This window comes from Electrophorus electricus, chromosome 9 (assembly GCF_041902795.1).
Source record: "Electrophorus electricus isolate QZ-2024a chromosome 9, ASM4190279v1, whole genome shotgun sequence".
NCBI lineage: Eukaryota > Metazoa > Chordata > Actinopteri > Gymnotiformes > Gymnotidae > Electrophorus > Electrophorus electricus.
Genome location: NC_137505.1, coordinates 23,656,908 through 23,674,068, shown reverse-complemented (window position 1 = coordinate 23,674,068; position 17,161 = coordinate 23,656,908). Strand labels below are relative to the sequence as shown.

At 38.6% G+C, this 17,161-nt stretch overlaps 1 protein-coding gene across 1 annotated transcript in view; it reads left to right on the top strand.

Moving 5' to 3' along the window:
• The first annotated feature begins 297 nt into the window (after positions 1-297).
• Positions 298-17,161, top strand: part of tmem163a (transmembrane protein 163a) — a 35,628-nt gene continuing 18,764 nt past the window's right edge. The window contains exons 1-2 of the mRNA XM_027010042.3: positions 298-605; positions 2,637-2,756. Of these exons, the coding sequence (XP_026865843.2) occupies positions 422-605; positions 2,637-2,756 (304 nt within the window). The 5' untranslated portion in view covers positions 298-421. The remainder of the gene's footprint in view (positions 606-2,636; positions 2,757-17,161) is intronic.

Here is a 17,161-nt window from a genome sequence, read left to right as displayed (position 1 = left end):
GTGTGTGTGTGTGTGGGGGGGGGGGGTGTCGTTAGTTTAATCTAGTATGTAGCGGTGCAGGTGAGATTATGCCCTGAAGAGTCTTTAGGCGGACATGTATTTTTTATGAACTACCGCTGTTTCAGTGCGAGCCAATGTTGCGTCCAATAATACGCTAATTTAGTCGAAACTAAGAAGTACACAACTTCAATTAGGCAGACATACACAAGTGAAATACATGCGCAGTCATTTGCGCGTTTGGGGTTCGGTTTGGGATACGCGTCGGTGGGTGTGGTGGAGGTCCTCTGCTGATGCCAGGCAGACTGCGTTTATCGCCGCATCTCTGACCCCTTCCACTCACCGCTGCCTGTTTCAGAGCGTTGGATGGCGGATACGCTTCTTAGGTCGGCGTGAGATTACTTTGAACGCTTCGTTTAACAATATGACGGACCTTTCGATTTCTTACCCTGTTCCGGAACCAGCTATTGTGGATCCCTCGGCAGTGAGGAACGGACAATGCACCGCTGCCCAGGATTCAAGCCTATCCAAAGTGGGTGGGCAGGACGACCCTTTCGATATGGACCGGGACCAGGAGATGAAAATTACAGATAGCGTAGAAGGACAAGGTACCCACAAGTAATATTTCCTACGCAATATTTATCAGATTACTTTCAGCAGCATTCGCTGTAAAGTAGTCTGATAACTGATAACTCAAAACAGATAAGGTCGTTTAGCGTTCCACTAGTCAAGGTAAATTACCCAGTTGAAGTGAAACAGAACAGAGCTCCGCATAGGTTTTCATTGGTACAAGTTTTCATAGGTGTAGGTTTTTATAGGTATGGGTTTTCAAGCTGCCACTTATCAAATGTGTGCATGGGATCAAGTTTCTTCGCTTTTTGAGATTCAAACAGACCGCGCTTAATGCTCTTTAACTGTATAGTTGACGTCAAATTCAACGAGTCGTTTGAACTTTATGAGCAAAACAAGCGAAGATAAATCCGAAATGAGCGTTTCTAATAGCTTGTCTGTAGACCCAAGGCGACTCTGCTGCGGCACTGTCACCGTTACTGGCACTCTAAGGCAGAACTAGAAGTGGCGTAAGAAAGCTATATACCTATCCACAGATGAACAATGTTAGCAATATCCAAGATGAATTCTGAAACAATATTTTTTTGTCATCGTAGCGACCAATGTCGAAATGCTGATTACACCTGTATATTACAGAATAATTCACGACGTCTATTGGAAAAAAGGCAATAAGTGTAGCCTATTCTTTAAACTTCAGACCTGTTGTTATCCTCTCTTTTACTATGTACCTTGAATTTTCTGATAGTTTTGCCTACACAGTGTGTGAATGATGCGTTATAGCTGCTTTCTACACTAACGTCATTTTCACCGTGCTATTATCTCATTGAACTTATAATTACATATAATTATAAATTAATACGCACGTTATTATTATACTGTTAGCCGCACTCAGAATGGACTGATAGGCTACTTACAGTCAGTACTCATTTATGCAGGGAGTTCAATTTAACCTTTCAAATAACTCAAGGCCATATTCTCATTTCCATATTTAGCCTTAGATATATTCATTTGCCCCAGCTAATGTATTTGAGTGTCTTCTCTAATGTAGTTCTGCAGGTCAAGAGGATGATAGAAATGATATTTAATATGTGATGCTGTTCCAAGTTGAGTTTTGAATTTTAGCATACAGTGAGAACTCCTGCTTATGCAGATGGAATGATTGGTTCTAGATCACCATCTCGTCTCACCATTCACCACAAGTTCACATCTGTATTCCTCTGCTTCACTAGCTGTGGGGCAGCATTGCTATATCTCACCTGAAAACAACCTCCACAATCGGTGCGTGGCACTGAGATCACGTCCACCCTGTTCCTCATTTCAAGGATGGACATAAAAAACCATGGAGGACAGGCGTGCTGCTGTGAACAGCGTGGCCAGTGTTCATTCAGGGGTGCAGTCCTTGAACAAGGATGAGGCTGTACTGGCTTAGCATGAACAACAAACAATGGATAGTCAACAGGTTCTTACAGACCAACTGGATAACTGGATTCATTGTTCCCTCTATTATAGACATGGAGTTGACTGCCAAAGCATCACTGGGAGGTTCATGTGGTATGACAAAAGGAGCATTGGTGAACTTTGTGTTGCTTTATGTTGTGCTGCAAAATGGCTTAAATAGTTGCAAGTCTTAGACTTGGGCTTGCATACCTAGGAAGTCCTACGATTTAGTAGATTCAGAATATACTCAACAAACGGAGTGTTCAACAGGCAGTTGACTAACAAGACCCATCCCCTGTGAATTACACAAACTGGGTCACAAGTGGAGCTAATTTTACCTTTATTAGAGGCAAACAAATTAGCGAATGCTAAAACTGCTGAAGGAGAGTAGCTAATTTAGTTCTGTTCATTCAGCATACCTATTAACATCCTGGCAATATGTCTAATTTCCTCTGCCTCTGGGTCGGATGTTCAGTCTGCTCTTAACAGTGGCTTGGCTCTTTCTTCTTCACTGCATATGGTCATGGAGGAGTGGATTGCTGAAATGTCCCTGTCATTTGCTTCAGTGATTAAGACAGAGTGATTGTTACCAATGACGTTTCAAGCAGCACTTTTGGTTTTCCATCCAACAGGTCTGTTGGAGAGCAGTATGCGTCTGAAGCCCCACGAAGCTCAGAGTTACAGGAAGAAGGCACTGTGGGTGTCATGGATCTCCATTGTGGTCACACTAATTCTGGCTGTGGCAGCATTCAGTAAGTTTCCAATTTAGTTGCTCAGTTTTCTTACGCCGCTTGCCAGTGAAGGGGTGAGCCACTCAGCTGGGATAGAGCTAGGTGATTTTCATTCTTTTTCATAGTGGGGAGAATAATTTATTTGAAGGTCCTGACTTAAGGATCCTAAAAACACTCATAACACAAACATGGCTACTCCATAAGATTTGCAAAGACATAAGAATATGTGTGTCATTAACAAGAGGAATAGCAGTGCTTGCTGTTATCTACATGAGTATAAATGTCATGCATGTATTATGATGTCCATTAGTTTGAACCTCATATACACTGTAAACAACAGGTGGGATGTACTATGGGATTTTCTATCAATGAAAAGTTGGTGAGGCAAGACAGTTTTGGCCATTCATTAGTTGGGAGTCACAGAAGAAATTGCTTATTGAAGTACAGGACAACATTAGTACCCCATTACCTTGTTAGTCAAATTAAATTATACATTGAACATGAAATCATTTAAACTAGAGATATGCACTGGTAGATGTCATAGATGAGAAAAGAATGTGAAGTATGTGCTTAGATTGAATGTTATGCAGTTCAATTTCTCAAGATTTTAGGACACTTGATATGTCTGAAGAAATATGATCACAATTTAGTGTTGGCAGTCTACATTCACAGGAGTGCACTTCACCTTGATGTAACTTTCCATGTCAAACTGCAAATGAATCCAGGCTTAAATTCAAGGGAGTTTATTAAATGCTATAATAGATTCTGACACATGTTGACTTATCCATTAATACCAACAGCACAGACCTTGAAGCCAATCTCATGACACCTCTGGATGGTCAGTAAGTTCACACCCCTCTTCTGTTCATGAAAACAAATCCTTAAGCCTCAGCAATCAACACCAATTCTTTCACTTCTTTTGACTGAAACACCAGATTTCATTCAAGCAGGATAAACAGCTGTGAAAAAGCTTAACCATAACATAAGGCAGATATGATCTATCTAAAACAATCTTTATGGAAAGACCTCTTCATTTTCGAGGACAAAAGGACCAGTTTTCAAGGATCAATCAGTGAACTGAACAAACAATAATTTCTATGTTAGGTATTGATATGTATTACAACTTATTAAACAGTAAACAAAAATTTAAAAAAGTAAGTGATAGTTAAGTGAGAAACTCTTCTATAATACAATGTAGTAAAATGGACTTGACTGCTAAAAGAATCTGCATATCAAGATCTCTGCATTTACCAGGCAAAATGAATCAACGATTGAACTAAACAAACAATCAATAATTTCCATTTTAGGTATTGATATTTATTATATGTTATTAAAACAATAAACATAAAATGAAAAATCTAAGAGATGGTTAAATGAGAAAGTCTTTTATAACAGTTTGATTCAATGGACTTTAAACAGCTTAATGAAACACCACCTGTGTTAGTTTTCTGTTGCTGTGCCAGCCCGGAACTGTGTTGAAACATCTGATAGATGTATTATATCTTTTGTCTGATCTCTATTGTTATGATTTTTATTTGGGTCCGTGGAGTTGTTAAATAGACCACACAAGACTGAAGGGAGATCTCGGTAGTTAGATTTGGTATTGAACCTCTTGATTGGCAGTGATCAGCACTTAGTAACTTTATTTGACTGAGGAAGCTGATAGGCTTAGTCAGAAAAGCTATTAATGGAAGCATTGCATTAATGTTGCAGTTATACCCGTATAATATTTGTCTCCACAGAAAACTGTTATTAAGCTTATGGATGACGTGTGGGTCTGCCCACTTTCTCATTTCTTTGATGTACCACCACTGATATATATGATTTCTTGCAACTTTCTGAAAAAACTAGGGCAGTTTTGCATGGATGGTTTCAACTGTGCCAAGTTTTCAAAAAAGGACTGTTTTCTCATGATATAATTTACATATTTAATTTTTGGCTGCACCTGCAAATAGAGGAAATGGAGAGAGAGAGAGTGAAAGAGAGAGAGCAAGAAAGAGAAGGACAGAGAGAATAGTGAGAGGAGTGAAAAGGGAAAAGAGATGAGGTGGCTTTTGGAACGGAAAGAACTGTCCCGTGAGACATGAGAAATAGAGTGGGTTTGGGACAAGATTATTTATCTGTTAGATACAGAAACAAGAGCATTTGGGTTTAAGGGAAGTGGAAGCACACTAACAGAGAGACAGATTTTCAGTTGTTGGGAATGAAGCTTAGGCCACACTGGAACATTATCTAATATGCAGTACACAAGGTACATTTATTCTCTTTTAATGCATATGAAATTGCACTGTTCACCAAAATATTAATAATGATCAAATGCAACATGGTAATTTGCAGTTTTAGCCAATGACCTATCAAATGGTTATGAAGGATATGACATGCTATTTAATATTGCTTGTAATTTTGACTGCAGGGTTTTGATGTTGATTTAAGGTTAACACAATAGCCATTCAATCTTCACAATTTCCTACACTTTGTTTATTTTTTGCATGATAATACTGTATCGTTTAACCACAACTGGTTATTACTGACATTATTACTGGATCAAATAACTGAACAGGTTACAGAAATGTTCCAAACTTAAGGCTTGTCTTTAATAATACAGTACAGTATAGTTAAAGGAAAGAAAATCCATAAACTCATGATCCAAACAATGCATAAAATTGCATAAAATAATAATATTGGTTTTGCAGAGATGTAGCTTGTTTTGATATAATTGATTGTCTTCACATATAGATTAAATGATGCAGAGTAATGTTTTGAAAGCCTAGTTTGGTTCCAGAAAGGATTGTTTGGCAGTGCTGAAACTCTCCATTGTTTTATCTACTGATATGGAGACTGATTCTGAAACATCCTCTTTCTGTTTGACAGGCTCATTGGGAATCTTAGAAGATGGTCTGGGATCAGTTTTTGAAATTGACAGAACTAAGAAGCAAATCAGCACATTTCTGATATGTTTTGTGGATACTAGATATGGTTTTTTATTTACATTTAAAAAAAAATTCCTGCACTCTTGTGAGACCTACAGGATAGAAACTGGCAGGTAGCTCATGCACATTTGGAATTGAATGTAAGTCTCAGTTCCTCTGTGTATACAATGAAAAATGGTTTGATTGAAAAGTTTTTGAGTATTGCAGATATTTGTAGTCATGGCTGAGGTACAAATATGTTGTAAATACACACAAATCTACTATACACATACTGTACGCATATTATACATTCTACATCTCATTAACTAGAATGATTTATGACAAACAAGATATAAAAAAAGTCTTAAAGGCATCTAATATAAGTGTTGTCAGATTAAAGGAGAAGTTCATTATTCCAGAGAGTAATCATGTATTTTATGACTCAAGAGTGTAAGTGCAGCAGTTTTCCTCCTGGGCTGTATTTGCAAGACCATGACTCATGTGTCCACAGGAAGCATGACCATCTCATGTGAAACATCACATCCAGCGCATTACTTACATAGTTTAACACATAACAACTTATCGTGCACCAGCAGTGACGACCACCACGTTGAACCAGGACATTGTTAAAATCCCATGATCTTTACGTCATGTGTACTGTCTCTTTTTGGGGAACTATGATTTGAAGACTAATGAAATAGCAGCAGAGCTGTGAAACATCTGCAGTAGTCAAATGTTCCCAGGGGATTGGGGCTTGTCTGTGACTCCTGACTGAATGCATTGAAAATGCTTAGTCATTCAACAGCCTTAATATTGCCCACAAGGCAAATGCAAGGGCTTGTGACTTCTCATACTTGGCAACAGTCTTGGGATGATGAGCACCAGGCTGTGTTCTCCTCTTATTCGTGACTTTCATTGGAGGAAGTCATATAATGGAAACTATCACATGATGTACTGTCATGCTGATGTCGTGACACTGACTTGATAAATTCAATCTTTATGGCTAGACAGTGGGGGTGAAATGAAATAAATGAAGAAAAGAGAAATCATTACCTTAAACACTTTCACTTCTATTTTGGACAAGGAAAACAGCAGTTCAAATTATCATTAAATCTCAAAGGAACAAGGGTACAAATGAGAGAAAAATGCAAATTATCAGGAAATGTATAATTTGGCTATTCCTTTTAGCAGGTTATTTTAACTGTTTATTTAATAGTAATCTATCCAAACATCTGTTATGAATAGCAGTAAGCTAGTTAGACATCCATGTCTCAACAACAACAGGCCTGTGCAGGTAGCTTGGGTTGCTGTGGCATTGATGTGGTTTCAGGGAATGTAAGTGAAACAGTTGAAAACCATTACAATGAAACAAACTTACAATTAAACAAGCAATAAAACTAACTAAAACTAATTAACAAGGAATAGCCAAATTATAAATCACATAAAAGGAAAAAACGAGGAAGCTTTCTGTAGCTTCACACATTATAGATGCCAAAGGGCCCCGACCACCCTACTGGTGTGTATGGATATGTATGGCTATCTACAGTTAGCATCTGCCAATTGCAGATAGTTGCACCTGAAAGCTGGAGCTGTGGACTAAGATCTTCTTCACACTACTACTACTACTACTACTACTACTACTACTACTGTGCATGAGTCATATCAGGTGTATTTGAATGACTGTAATCTGGTTGTGTATTACCTTTTTATGTACTACCAACAACCATTCTGTCAGAGGTTGCTTAGGACTCATATATAACTGCATTTATTGTCAAGAGAGATTTGTTTTGGAGCTGTCTACGAATAGAAGTAGTCATAAAGCTTGGAGAATGAGTCTAGAAGTTATGAAGTTATGATGCTTGGAATAAGACATCCTGCCTCAAGTGGCTGCACACAGAGAACCAATTCACCTAGTTAGAGCTTTGGATTTGTGCTCTCAGTAAATTCAAATGCCATTTCTCAGGTCATGTCTCATGTCCTTGGCTTTGTTTGGATTTGCTTTCTTTGCAAGTCAAATGCTGCCAGTTGAGTGTTTTTCTTCAGTATTTGGAGGCTAGCTCTTACAGTTCTCCAGGTGCTGTCAAGGTTGTTATACTTTCATTGGTTATGTCATCCAGTTAAGAAAAGATGTGAGCTGTTTCTCAGGCTGACTATTAGCTGCTTGTCTCAGGGTGTTTAAAATGAAGACAGATGGCTGACCAGTGACCATGAGCCCAGATCCAGTCATGAATGTAAAAGGCAGTGTGGGTCAGTTCCTGATGATGCACTCACTTTAGCTAAGATGCCAATAAACAAAATTGTAGTGCATACTGTATTCTTATGGTCTTCAGCATTCACCATATTTTCATATGAAGTCAGAATTTGTTCAGTACTTTGGCTTTAGGATTAAAAAATTATATTAATTAGGCTGTGCATTTTTTGTCTTTGTACCTTATGTTGAAAGACAACAGCAACAGATGATGTCTGCAGTTCTAAATTTCACTACTCGGTCTCTATACAGTCTCTAATCTTTTAACTCCAAATACTTTTGCTAAACTCTAAATTCCTAATACTCAGTTTCTAATCTCTATGCTCCTAATACTCAGTCTGGGATCCTTGAGGGAGCCCTCCTGCTGAAGTTGTTCCTTACATTTCCCCAAGAATCAGCTGTGATGGCAAAGTGGCCTGGCAGTTGAACTAATTGTTTGGTGTTCACAAAAATCTGGACTAGAATTAGACTCAAACCTTGTGTGAGCTCTATCAAGCTGTCATTTTTCTATAATTTTGCAACATTTTTTTACAATCTTCATAGAATGTAAAAATGCATTCAAACTTTAAATTTTATGTTAAAAGTATGCACATAAGAAAACATACAAACAACATACATAACAGCAAAATCAGTGAGGGTTAAATAGATGAAAATGCACTTTTGACACTTCTGACTCACTTAGCTAACTGCAAAGTCACTGCTGATTGTGAAGTTGCTGGCTCTCTGACAAGTGGCCATGGAAAGCTCTGGAAGAGATGCTCATGCCTGCATTTTTATCCCTCATGATGAGCAGTGGGGTTTAGCTGAGACCCGGAGCTCATGAGACAGAATGAAACACCCAGTGGCAAGTTTCCAATGGTAGCAAGATTTCTGAAAGTATTCCTCACAGGATACTACTCATAAAATGTAATGTTTGATATAACCTCCCCTGGGACGTCTATAAAAAATTGGTAAAAAATAAAATTGGTACCAGACAATGCTGTGCTTGCTAACTGATTTGTTAAATATGAATATATAATTCATATTTAACTAAACAAACTGTCTAATGAGATACATGAATCAAAATAGCCAGAGGCTCCTTCATAGAAGTGCTTCATTGTAGAGAGACCTATGTCAGATTGACAAGTGGCATCTGGATAAAAATAGCACCTAGCGTGAGTCAGAAGTCATGAATTTTTCATTGCTGAAGGAGTGTGTGGCACAGCAGAAGGAGGGGTTGTGTGCGTACGTTTGGGTGTTATTATAAAGAGTCGGCTGCACCGTTGACATAGAATCGGCTGTTGTGAATGCTGAGGTTTGTCTTTGTTAGTCTGAGGGAGCCTATCTGAGCACATCAATCACTACACTGTTGCTGAGTAAAAATGGCTAAAACGTTTGTGGTGTCTCAGAGTCTTTGAATATAGATGTGTTTCTTGTGACACAGACCTAGTGCTAAACCCTAGAAATAATAAAAGACTTAATTAATGGATAATTAAGACTTAATGCTTGTCAATAAGGCATTAATTCTGTTTGGTATGTTTATCTTGGTTTACCAAAGAGAACAACTATTTTGTCATTTAATTGTTATAGTTCATTTACTCCAGAAAACAAAAATCACCAAAGCAGGATCTTGTTAGTGTAGTATGACAATGGCTAGTCTCAGCCTAGTCATGATTAATGTCTCTCCTTAGAGCAGATTATTGGATGGTTTCGCCTTTTTCTTGTATTATGCTTTTACCTATTACCATTTTTTTAATGACTATTATTTTTTACCAATTATTTTCATTGTAGGCACTACAAGCTATTCAAGTCTGATCATGTGATGTCCATTGTGCCCAGTTATGCACTTGTGAGTGATGAAAGAGATACCCTCAAAAGCATCTGACCTCAGCTGTCTTGTATCGAATTTAACTAAGCAATTTTCTGCCCAGAAATGTTTATTTTTTCCTAGTGAAATGTCTAGCAAAAATCCCACTTTGCAACCCAATACATCCATCCATATCTCAGTCAAAGACTTTTAAATGAGACACCTATTATTATGATAAAGCAATTACCTTTACAGTTTCTCTCCAATTTTCTAAAGGAAAATTCTCAAATAAAACTGCAAAACTTCACTGATTTGTAAAATGTGTCAATGACACATTTTGAAACAAATAATAATTTTTTTTTTTTTTAATATTAAGTCTGACTTTGGATATCAATCTCTTTGATTAGTCCCCAAGCCTTAATTCGTTTTTTTTTTTTTTTTTTAGTAATTAATGTCCTTCTGTAACAGGTAACTCCCAGGTAACAAAAAGTTGAAAAACAAGTTGAAAAAACTTTTGAAAGTTGCAGGGTTATTTTCAGAAAACTTTAAAGTTCACCAAACTTTATCATAATCAAATCATACTCCAAATATTATTATTATGTTTGACATGAATTTTCTATCAACTGAATATCTAAAAATCTACATCTTAGGGGTGAGAAACTAATACTATAATATTACAATGGGCCTTTTGTTACCACTGATGAAAACTATAATATCAGAGGGTTTTTTATGGCTGCAGGGAAGGAGAGTGCAAATAAGCAGATTCTTTATTCTCCATAATAAAGAAACATTATAGACTATAGATAAACTATAGATACTTGTGAAACACAAACACAAACACAAACTCGTAGCGCAGACAGTCAGGCTTGACGTCTTCTAAGGTGCTGTATCAGCGAGCACTTTAAATAAGGGAGAGAACAAACAAGGCACAGGTGCTTGTGTTTAGTAATCAGGTGATTGGGAACTGGGCAGGTATAGTGTGTGTGTGTGTGTGTGTGTGTGTGTGTGTGTGTGTGTGTGTGTGTGTGTGTGTGTGTGTGCGTGTGTGTGTGTGTGTGTGTGTGCGCCTCTTCTGCTGGGAGCTCTGTGCACTGTGAGAGGTTTTAGATGAGGATAATGTAAGGGCCTTGAGAGTCGAACACATTCAAATCTCTGAATACCAGAATTATAGTGCAAGTACTGACAGAAAACAAAACAAAACAAGAACAACAACATCCAACAGCCAAAACAACACCATCTAGTAACAATGTGTATCGGTGAATTGATTTTTTATTTTTTTTTGTTATTTACATGAAATGAATTTATGTAGATGATTAATCAGTTTATCTGTCATAAGTGGACTCAACATACTGTGTGTCTATATCTCTATCTGTTTTATGGATCACACAGTTCCCATTTGATTTACTGTGCAGTATGGAGAGTTTTAGAAAAGCAGGCATTCTTAACCTTCTCAAGGTCCCTGTTACACGTACGCCTCACCCTGTGTCCATGCACAAAACCATTAGTCCTGCAGTCAATGTGAAGACTGTGTCTTAGTAAAACCTTCTCTTGGATGCTGGCACTGAGACAAAATTCCCCAAACATGTTGAATCGCTCTATAGGGAAGGTGCAACACAGAGCGATCACTTACAACAGTTAGCTGGCCGCCTGTGAGAGCAAAGGTGGCTAAAGAGGAGACCTTTTTAATGCCTGACAGCCGCAAGCTGCCAGTTGCATGGACAGAGCAAGTTTAGCCCAGAATCCAAATCCCAAACATTAGCCGGGGCTTGGACACAGGGAGGCGGTTACGTAATGGACATATCCTTCATCACAGTCAAAATGGGTAACAACTAGGTGGAACATGAACAGCGAACACTAGGGACAACCAGTGTGAAATGCATTAGATGGTAAACAAGACTCCACAAAGAACAGCCTGAAAGGTGTGAAGGTGAACACATGGACGTAATGAGTTCTAATAGAGCTGCAGGTGTGTGGGCTCAGCAGGTGCTGTCAGCATGGAAATGGAGGAGGATTCAAACCCAGAGCAGCAATAAAAGAATAACTACCTCAAATCTAAATGGCTTTGCCTTATATGTTAGCTCCTAAAAAACCTCAAGTGTGGATACAGTATCAGCTATAGCAAAACCTCAAGTAGAGATACTATGCTAATAGTTTCTCTGCAGGGCTGTAACATTTATAGAATCACACATTTCAACACAAAACACCTTGAAATAATCATATCATAAGAAATTAAAATTCTGTCAAACCCATCACACACACACACACACACACACACACACACACACACACACACACACACACACACACACACACATACACACACAAAAAAACCTGAAATGTTAAATAAGTACTTTAGTAGTAATTCACAAAACGTGATATATAGTTTGTAAGTAATCTGATGTTTCTACTTCATAATGGCTTTTGATTTTGACATATCTAGTGCTTTGGCTTTGCTTCCTATTGATTTAATCCCATTTTCCAGCTTCCTGTTGTTGCTTGTAATGCTCCAGCTTCCTGATGGCCTGTCACAGTGGTTTGCCATTTCTTTGGCCCTCATGTTTCAGCATCACAGTGGCCTGTAACACTGATATGGGCATTTCTGTGGTCCTCATATTGAGAGACAACAACAGACTCCAAATGCAAATCGCACATCCACATTCAACTTTACACCCTTAATGTACTCTTGCTCAAGAACTAATAATGCAATGAAACAGCCAACCAAGAAAGAACAGCCAATAACTTACTATTCACCTAAATGGGGGAGGATACATAAAACTGGCTTTGATTCTTTTAAGGTTTACCCTAAATATAGTCCTAAATACCTGCAGATTAAAGCAGACAAGCTGTGCTTTAGTCATTGTTTTATTTCAGGTCCAGAATCCTGGAGAGCAGACTGAAAACAGTGGGTATTGTGCTGCTGTCCAGTTACACATGGACTATAGTGTATAATGCTTAAAATGAAAATGCAAATATATTTTTTCCCTCAGAGTAGTCTGAAGTGCTTATTGTGCAGACATAATACTTTAGGGTTAGTTCAAACTCCCAGCCATGATGTTATGCTGGTATTGTCACAAGCAGAGGTTCAGTTAGCCACAAAAAGGATATGCTATGATTTATGTTAAGTAAGCTTTGATAATAATGCTATAATAGGTTATGTCTAATTGAACTACCAAAACTAGTGCCTTTTTATTCCATTACATGCAGATTCGCTACTGGAGATCTAGTGATACTGGAAACGGCACTTGAATAACGATAGATTTAAAAACCACAGTTTAATTATAGCTAAACACAAAAATAGCTCCAATTATCAGGCAGATTGGAAATGTGTGTGTGTGTCATATTGCACTGTGATTGGCAGTGGAGTCTCCCCAGCAACATGAACAATCTGATTACATCAGTGGACAGTATGATAAGGAAGATACTACAGGAAATTGCTATTAATGTTACATAATCTACCAAATCTTAACCTGGCCAACTAGGTAATATTCAAGAACTCTGTATACTTAAGATAATTAGAACAATATGCTTAAAATGTATAATTTTCATTTTAATAATTTCAATAATTTTCAATAATCTTTGTACAGTATTACGGCCTTTATAGCTAGCTGATGCAAGCTTGTTCCCAGACCTCAAACTCCCCAGTAAAAAATGACCAAAAAAAATAAAAAAATCTCTCAACTGATAAGACAAATTGCTCTTTCTTTTGAGGTTGAGAGTAAATCCATCACAGAACTGTTAACTATACCAAAGCGAATAGTAATGATTTACTTTATCAAAACAAGCTGGCAAGGGCGTTAAGATCATTGTCAGCATCCTAAAGCAATACACATAACAGGCTGCATATTTATATCTCATTCTGATGAGCTTTCTATGAGAACATTTCCTTTTTATTAGTTGTTGTGATTTACATAGCTGCCCCATTGACCATTTTCAGTGCACACAGTTACCTCACCAGCAATTGAAATACCTTCTTTGCACTGGCCTTTCACATGGGTCACAGATGTCTGAAGACAATGTTGACTACTAGACCGTACACCACCTCCCTCCCTGATCATACACTGCTGGCATAGTAACAGGAGCAGGGCTCTCCAAGATGTTTACCATTCTGTGCCATTAGAGATCTATTGAACCACATTAAGTGCCCATGCTTAGCTCTACCCCCTTTCGCTCCATTATGTCGGCACACAGTAAGGGCACTGCCACAAATGCTGGAGCTGGTGAACTGTGGGGATGGTGGCCGTGTTGATGCTCGTTAAGAAAGATTTCTGGGGCCGCACATATTAGTGGAGGGGCTTGTGTAAAAGTAACTGGGCAGTTTATGTTGAACTTTACCAGGTGATATAAGGCTGCTGATACATTTACTACCACTGCTGTCTTATCTACTATCACAATATCTAATTGGTTCACCATTACTCACTTGTCTATCTGTATCTTGAGACCCCACTGAATCAAATCTTTGTTGTTTTCTACCATTCTCTGTGTCTTCTACCATTTAGACTTGGGGGTGTCGACCTCAAATGCATTGTATATGTTCCTATACATGATCCATGCCACTTAGTGTTTCTCAGTGTATGCTTTCCCTCCCGGTATCTTGCACCGTGCTACTAGGTGCTGGATCATCTAAGGGGCTCCTTTGCAGAATCTGTGCATTGAGTCTTGTCTGCTGTATTGCTTTCATCAACCTATAGCTTAGATCTTGTGCTGCCATGATTAGTGCCTCTGTGTGTGTGTGTGTGTGTGTGTGTGTGTGTGTGTATATATATATATATATATATATATATATATATATATATATACAGAGAGAGAGAGAGAGAGAGAGAGAGAGAGAGAGAGAGAGAGTAAGAAAGAGTACCAGGAGCGATGCAAAACTAAAACTATGCAAAACTAAAACAAAAGACAACAGAAAACAAAATAATAAACTAGGCTTGATAAGCAGACTTGAGAAAAGACACCATCTCTGAAATGCGATGTGTGTTAATCTGCAGCAGACTAATGTGAAACATCAGGTATGGGGATCTTCAGGAATAAATAACACAGGAGATATGAGGGACTGATGAAAGGAATTCACTAATAAGTGGGGAATTTTGATCTAGGAAGTGATTGAGTGTTATGATTGGTGGAAGTGTGGGAATTGGTTAGTGCCTGACAGTGTTGATGATGTCACAGGGCGTAACAGTTGTGACTGTAACTGCTGAAATTGTAAATTTGGCCTTTGTCCAGTTGAGGCAATGCTTCTGTGTTTTAGTGCTAACTGCCATTCAGGTTATGTGTGTGTGTGTGTGTGTGTGTGTGTGTGTGTGTGTGTGTGTGTGTGTGTGTGTGTGTGTGTGTGTGTGTGTGTGTGTGTGTGTGTGTGTGTGTGTGTGTGTGTGCGCGCATACAGTTGTACTCAGTCTTGTCAGACTAGTGGTGCAGAATCATACTTGGGTGAAGGTTACTGTCCATGGTCCTGAAACCCCACTGGTCTGCTTAAAATTTTACTGTTGTTGGGGGTGGACCAGAGGTTTTTCAGTATTGTAAACAGGCATCCAACACACACATCACAAAACACACACACACACAAATTGCTGTAATAAGTTGCTGAAATTATATATTTCTGCAAACCCATGGCCACAATTCAGTTCAGTAAATCCAGTGGATTGTTTCTTTCGGTGAACCATATACCTGGACTGGAAGCTTAAAAGAACATTTCATAAATCTTCATTCAGAGCAGATACATACAAGTAGTAGATTTTTTCCTGACAATGTGTTCACCTGTGAAGACATTACAGTCTGGTTTACCTAAATCTCCTCAATCCTAAAAGAACATCTACTGCACACCTGCCAGTAGCCATGGCATTGAGCTTCCTCAAATGACATATGTGGTACACACATACACACACACACACACACACACACACACACACACACACACACACACACACACACACACACACACACACACGCGTGCGCACACACACACAGACACACAGACAAAGAGCATGCAAACACCCATACATCTCTCAGTTAATGGTAATGTGTAAATGAACAGAAGAATTTCTAAAAACACATTTACTGCATTTATTCACCTTTTATATACCAGAGTTTGTACATAAGAATTGTTGTCTGTAGTTTTCTTTAAAAGATGCGGAAATATACAACAACCAAACTCTGCACAGATTAACATTATGTATCGTTTGTTTGGAATGGTCTGTTTTTAGAGCATATTGTACACCAGACTTTGTGTTTTGTGCATCCATTTTTATTAATTGCACTAAAGGTCTGGTAGGCTAATAATAGCTAAACTAATACAGCTAATAGCTGATCCCAGAAATAATTTTTTTTGTTCCCCTCAAATTGAAAACAGGCCTGTGTAATACTCATAAGCTCCCTGTTCTCTTGAGCTCTTCGTTCCTCTCTGTAAATGAGAAGACGAGCAGAAGCCGTCTCCAGTCCCCCAGGGCTGCTACCCGTCTGCCAGACAGCTGGTCACATACAGCCTGGCTGTGAATATTGTCTCTCTGCTTGTGCTTTACAATCATGGTGGGTGGAAAGGCAGAAGATGAGTAAGTGTAAAAAGAAAAGAACAGGGTTTCCAATGAAGGAGAGACAAGACACCAAAGACACTAATGGTTTAAGAATAAAAGTGCAGTTGAAACATCAGGGTATGTTTAATGTCCTAAAACCTTTTGCAGTAACATCAGTTATTTAGACAAGGATTAAAAGGTTTATACGTGTATTTTGTGTATTTTGTCCAAAATAACAAGTGAAACAATTCAAAATCCACATAAAATTCATGAAACAGAAAAGACCAACTAACAAGACAGTAACCGTGGTGTTCCTAAGTCCCTGTGCAGTTGCACTTATGGGAAAACCTGGACCCACAGCACACAGCTCAGCATGAGTGGGGCTCATGTGCATTGTTAGTGCTCCAGCACTGCTTGAGCGCTGTGGCCCCTGTGGCCTCAGGGGGGTCCTGCAGGGGACGTAGCCCTACCGCTGTACCCACATCCATAAAACAGCCCAGATTAGGGCACCCAGCAGACCCAGGCTGAGAAACCTGGCTCTCTTGACCAGTTAGCACAGGGACTGGATTGCTTCATGTCAATTGTGAGGCGCATTCTCACAGAGTGTTCTCTCACACACTCTCAGGCGTTGAAACGGCCAGTTCGGACAGCACAGGGACCCAAGTGTCTCACATCAACAGTAAGGTTACTTTATGCGGAAACGGTTGAGCTTTTGGTGTTGACAAGTTAAGTTTAGTGTAAATTAAAGAGTTTTAGATTATTAAAGTATGTAATAGTGTGAATAATAATATATTGTTATATTATCATTTATATATATTTGAACATGATTAGTGCATAGTTTTGCTTTGGTGCTTTTGTTTTTGGTGCATTGTCAGTGTTGGTACTCGTGGTTTGAGGATTATGGTTTGCTTAGAACTTTCACCTTTCCTTTGCCTAAGAGCCATTTGTTTCCAAAGAGATTAAAACATTAGTAGTTT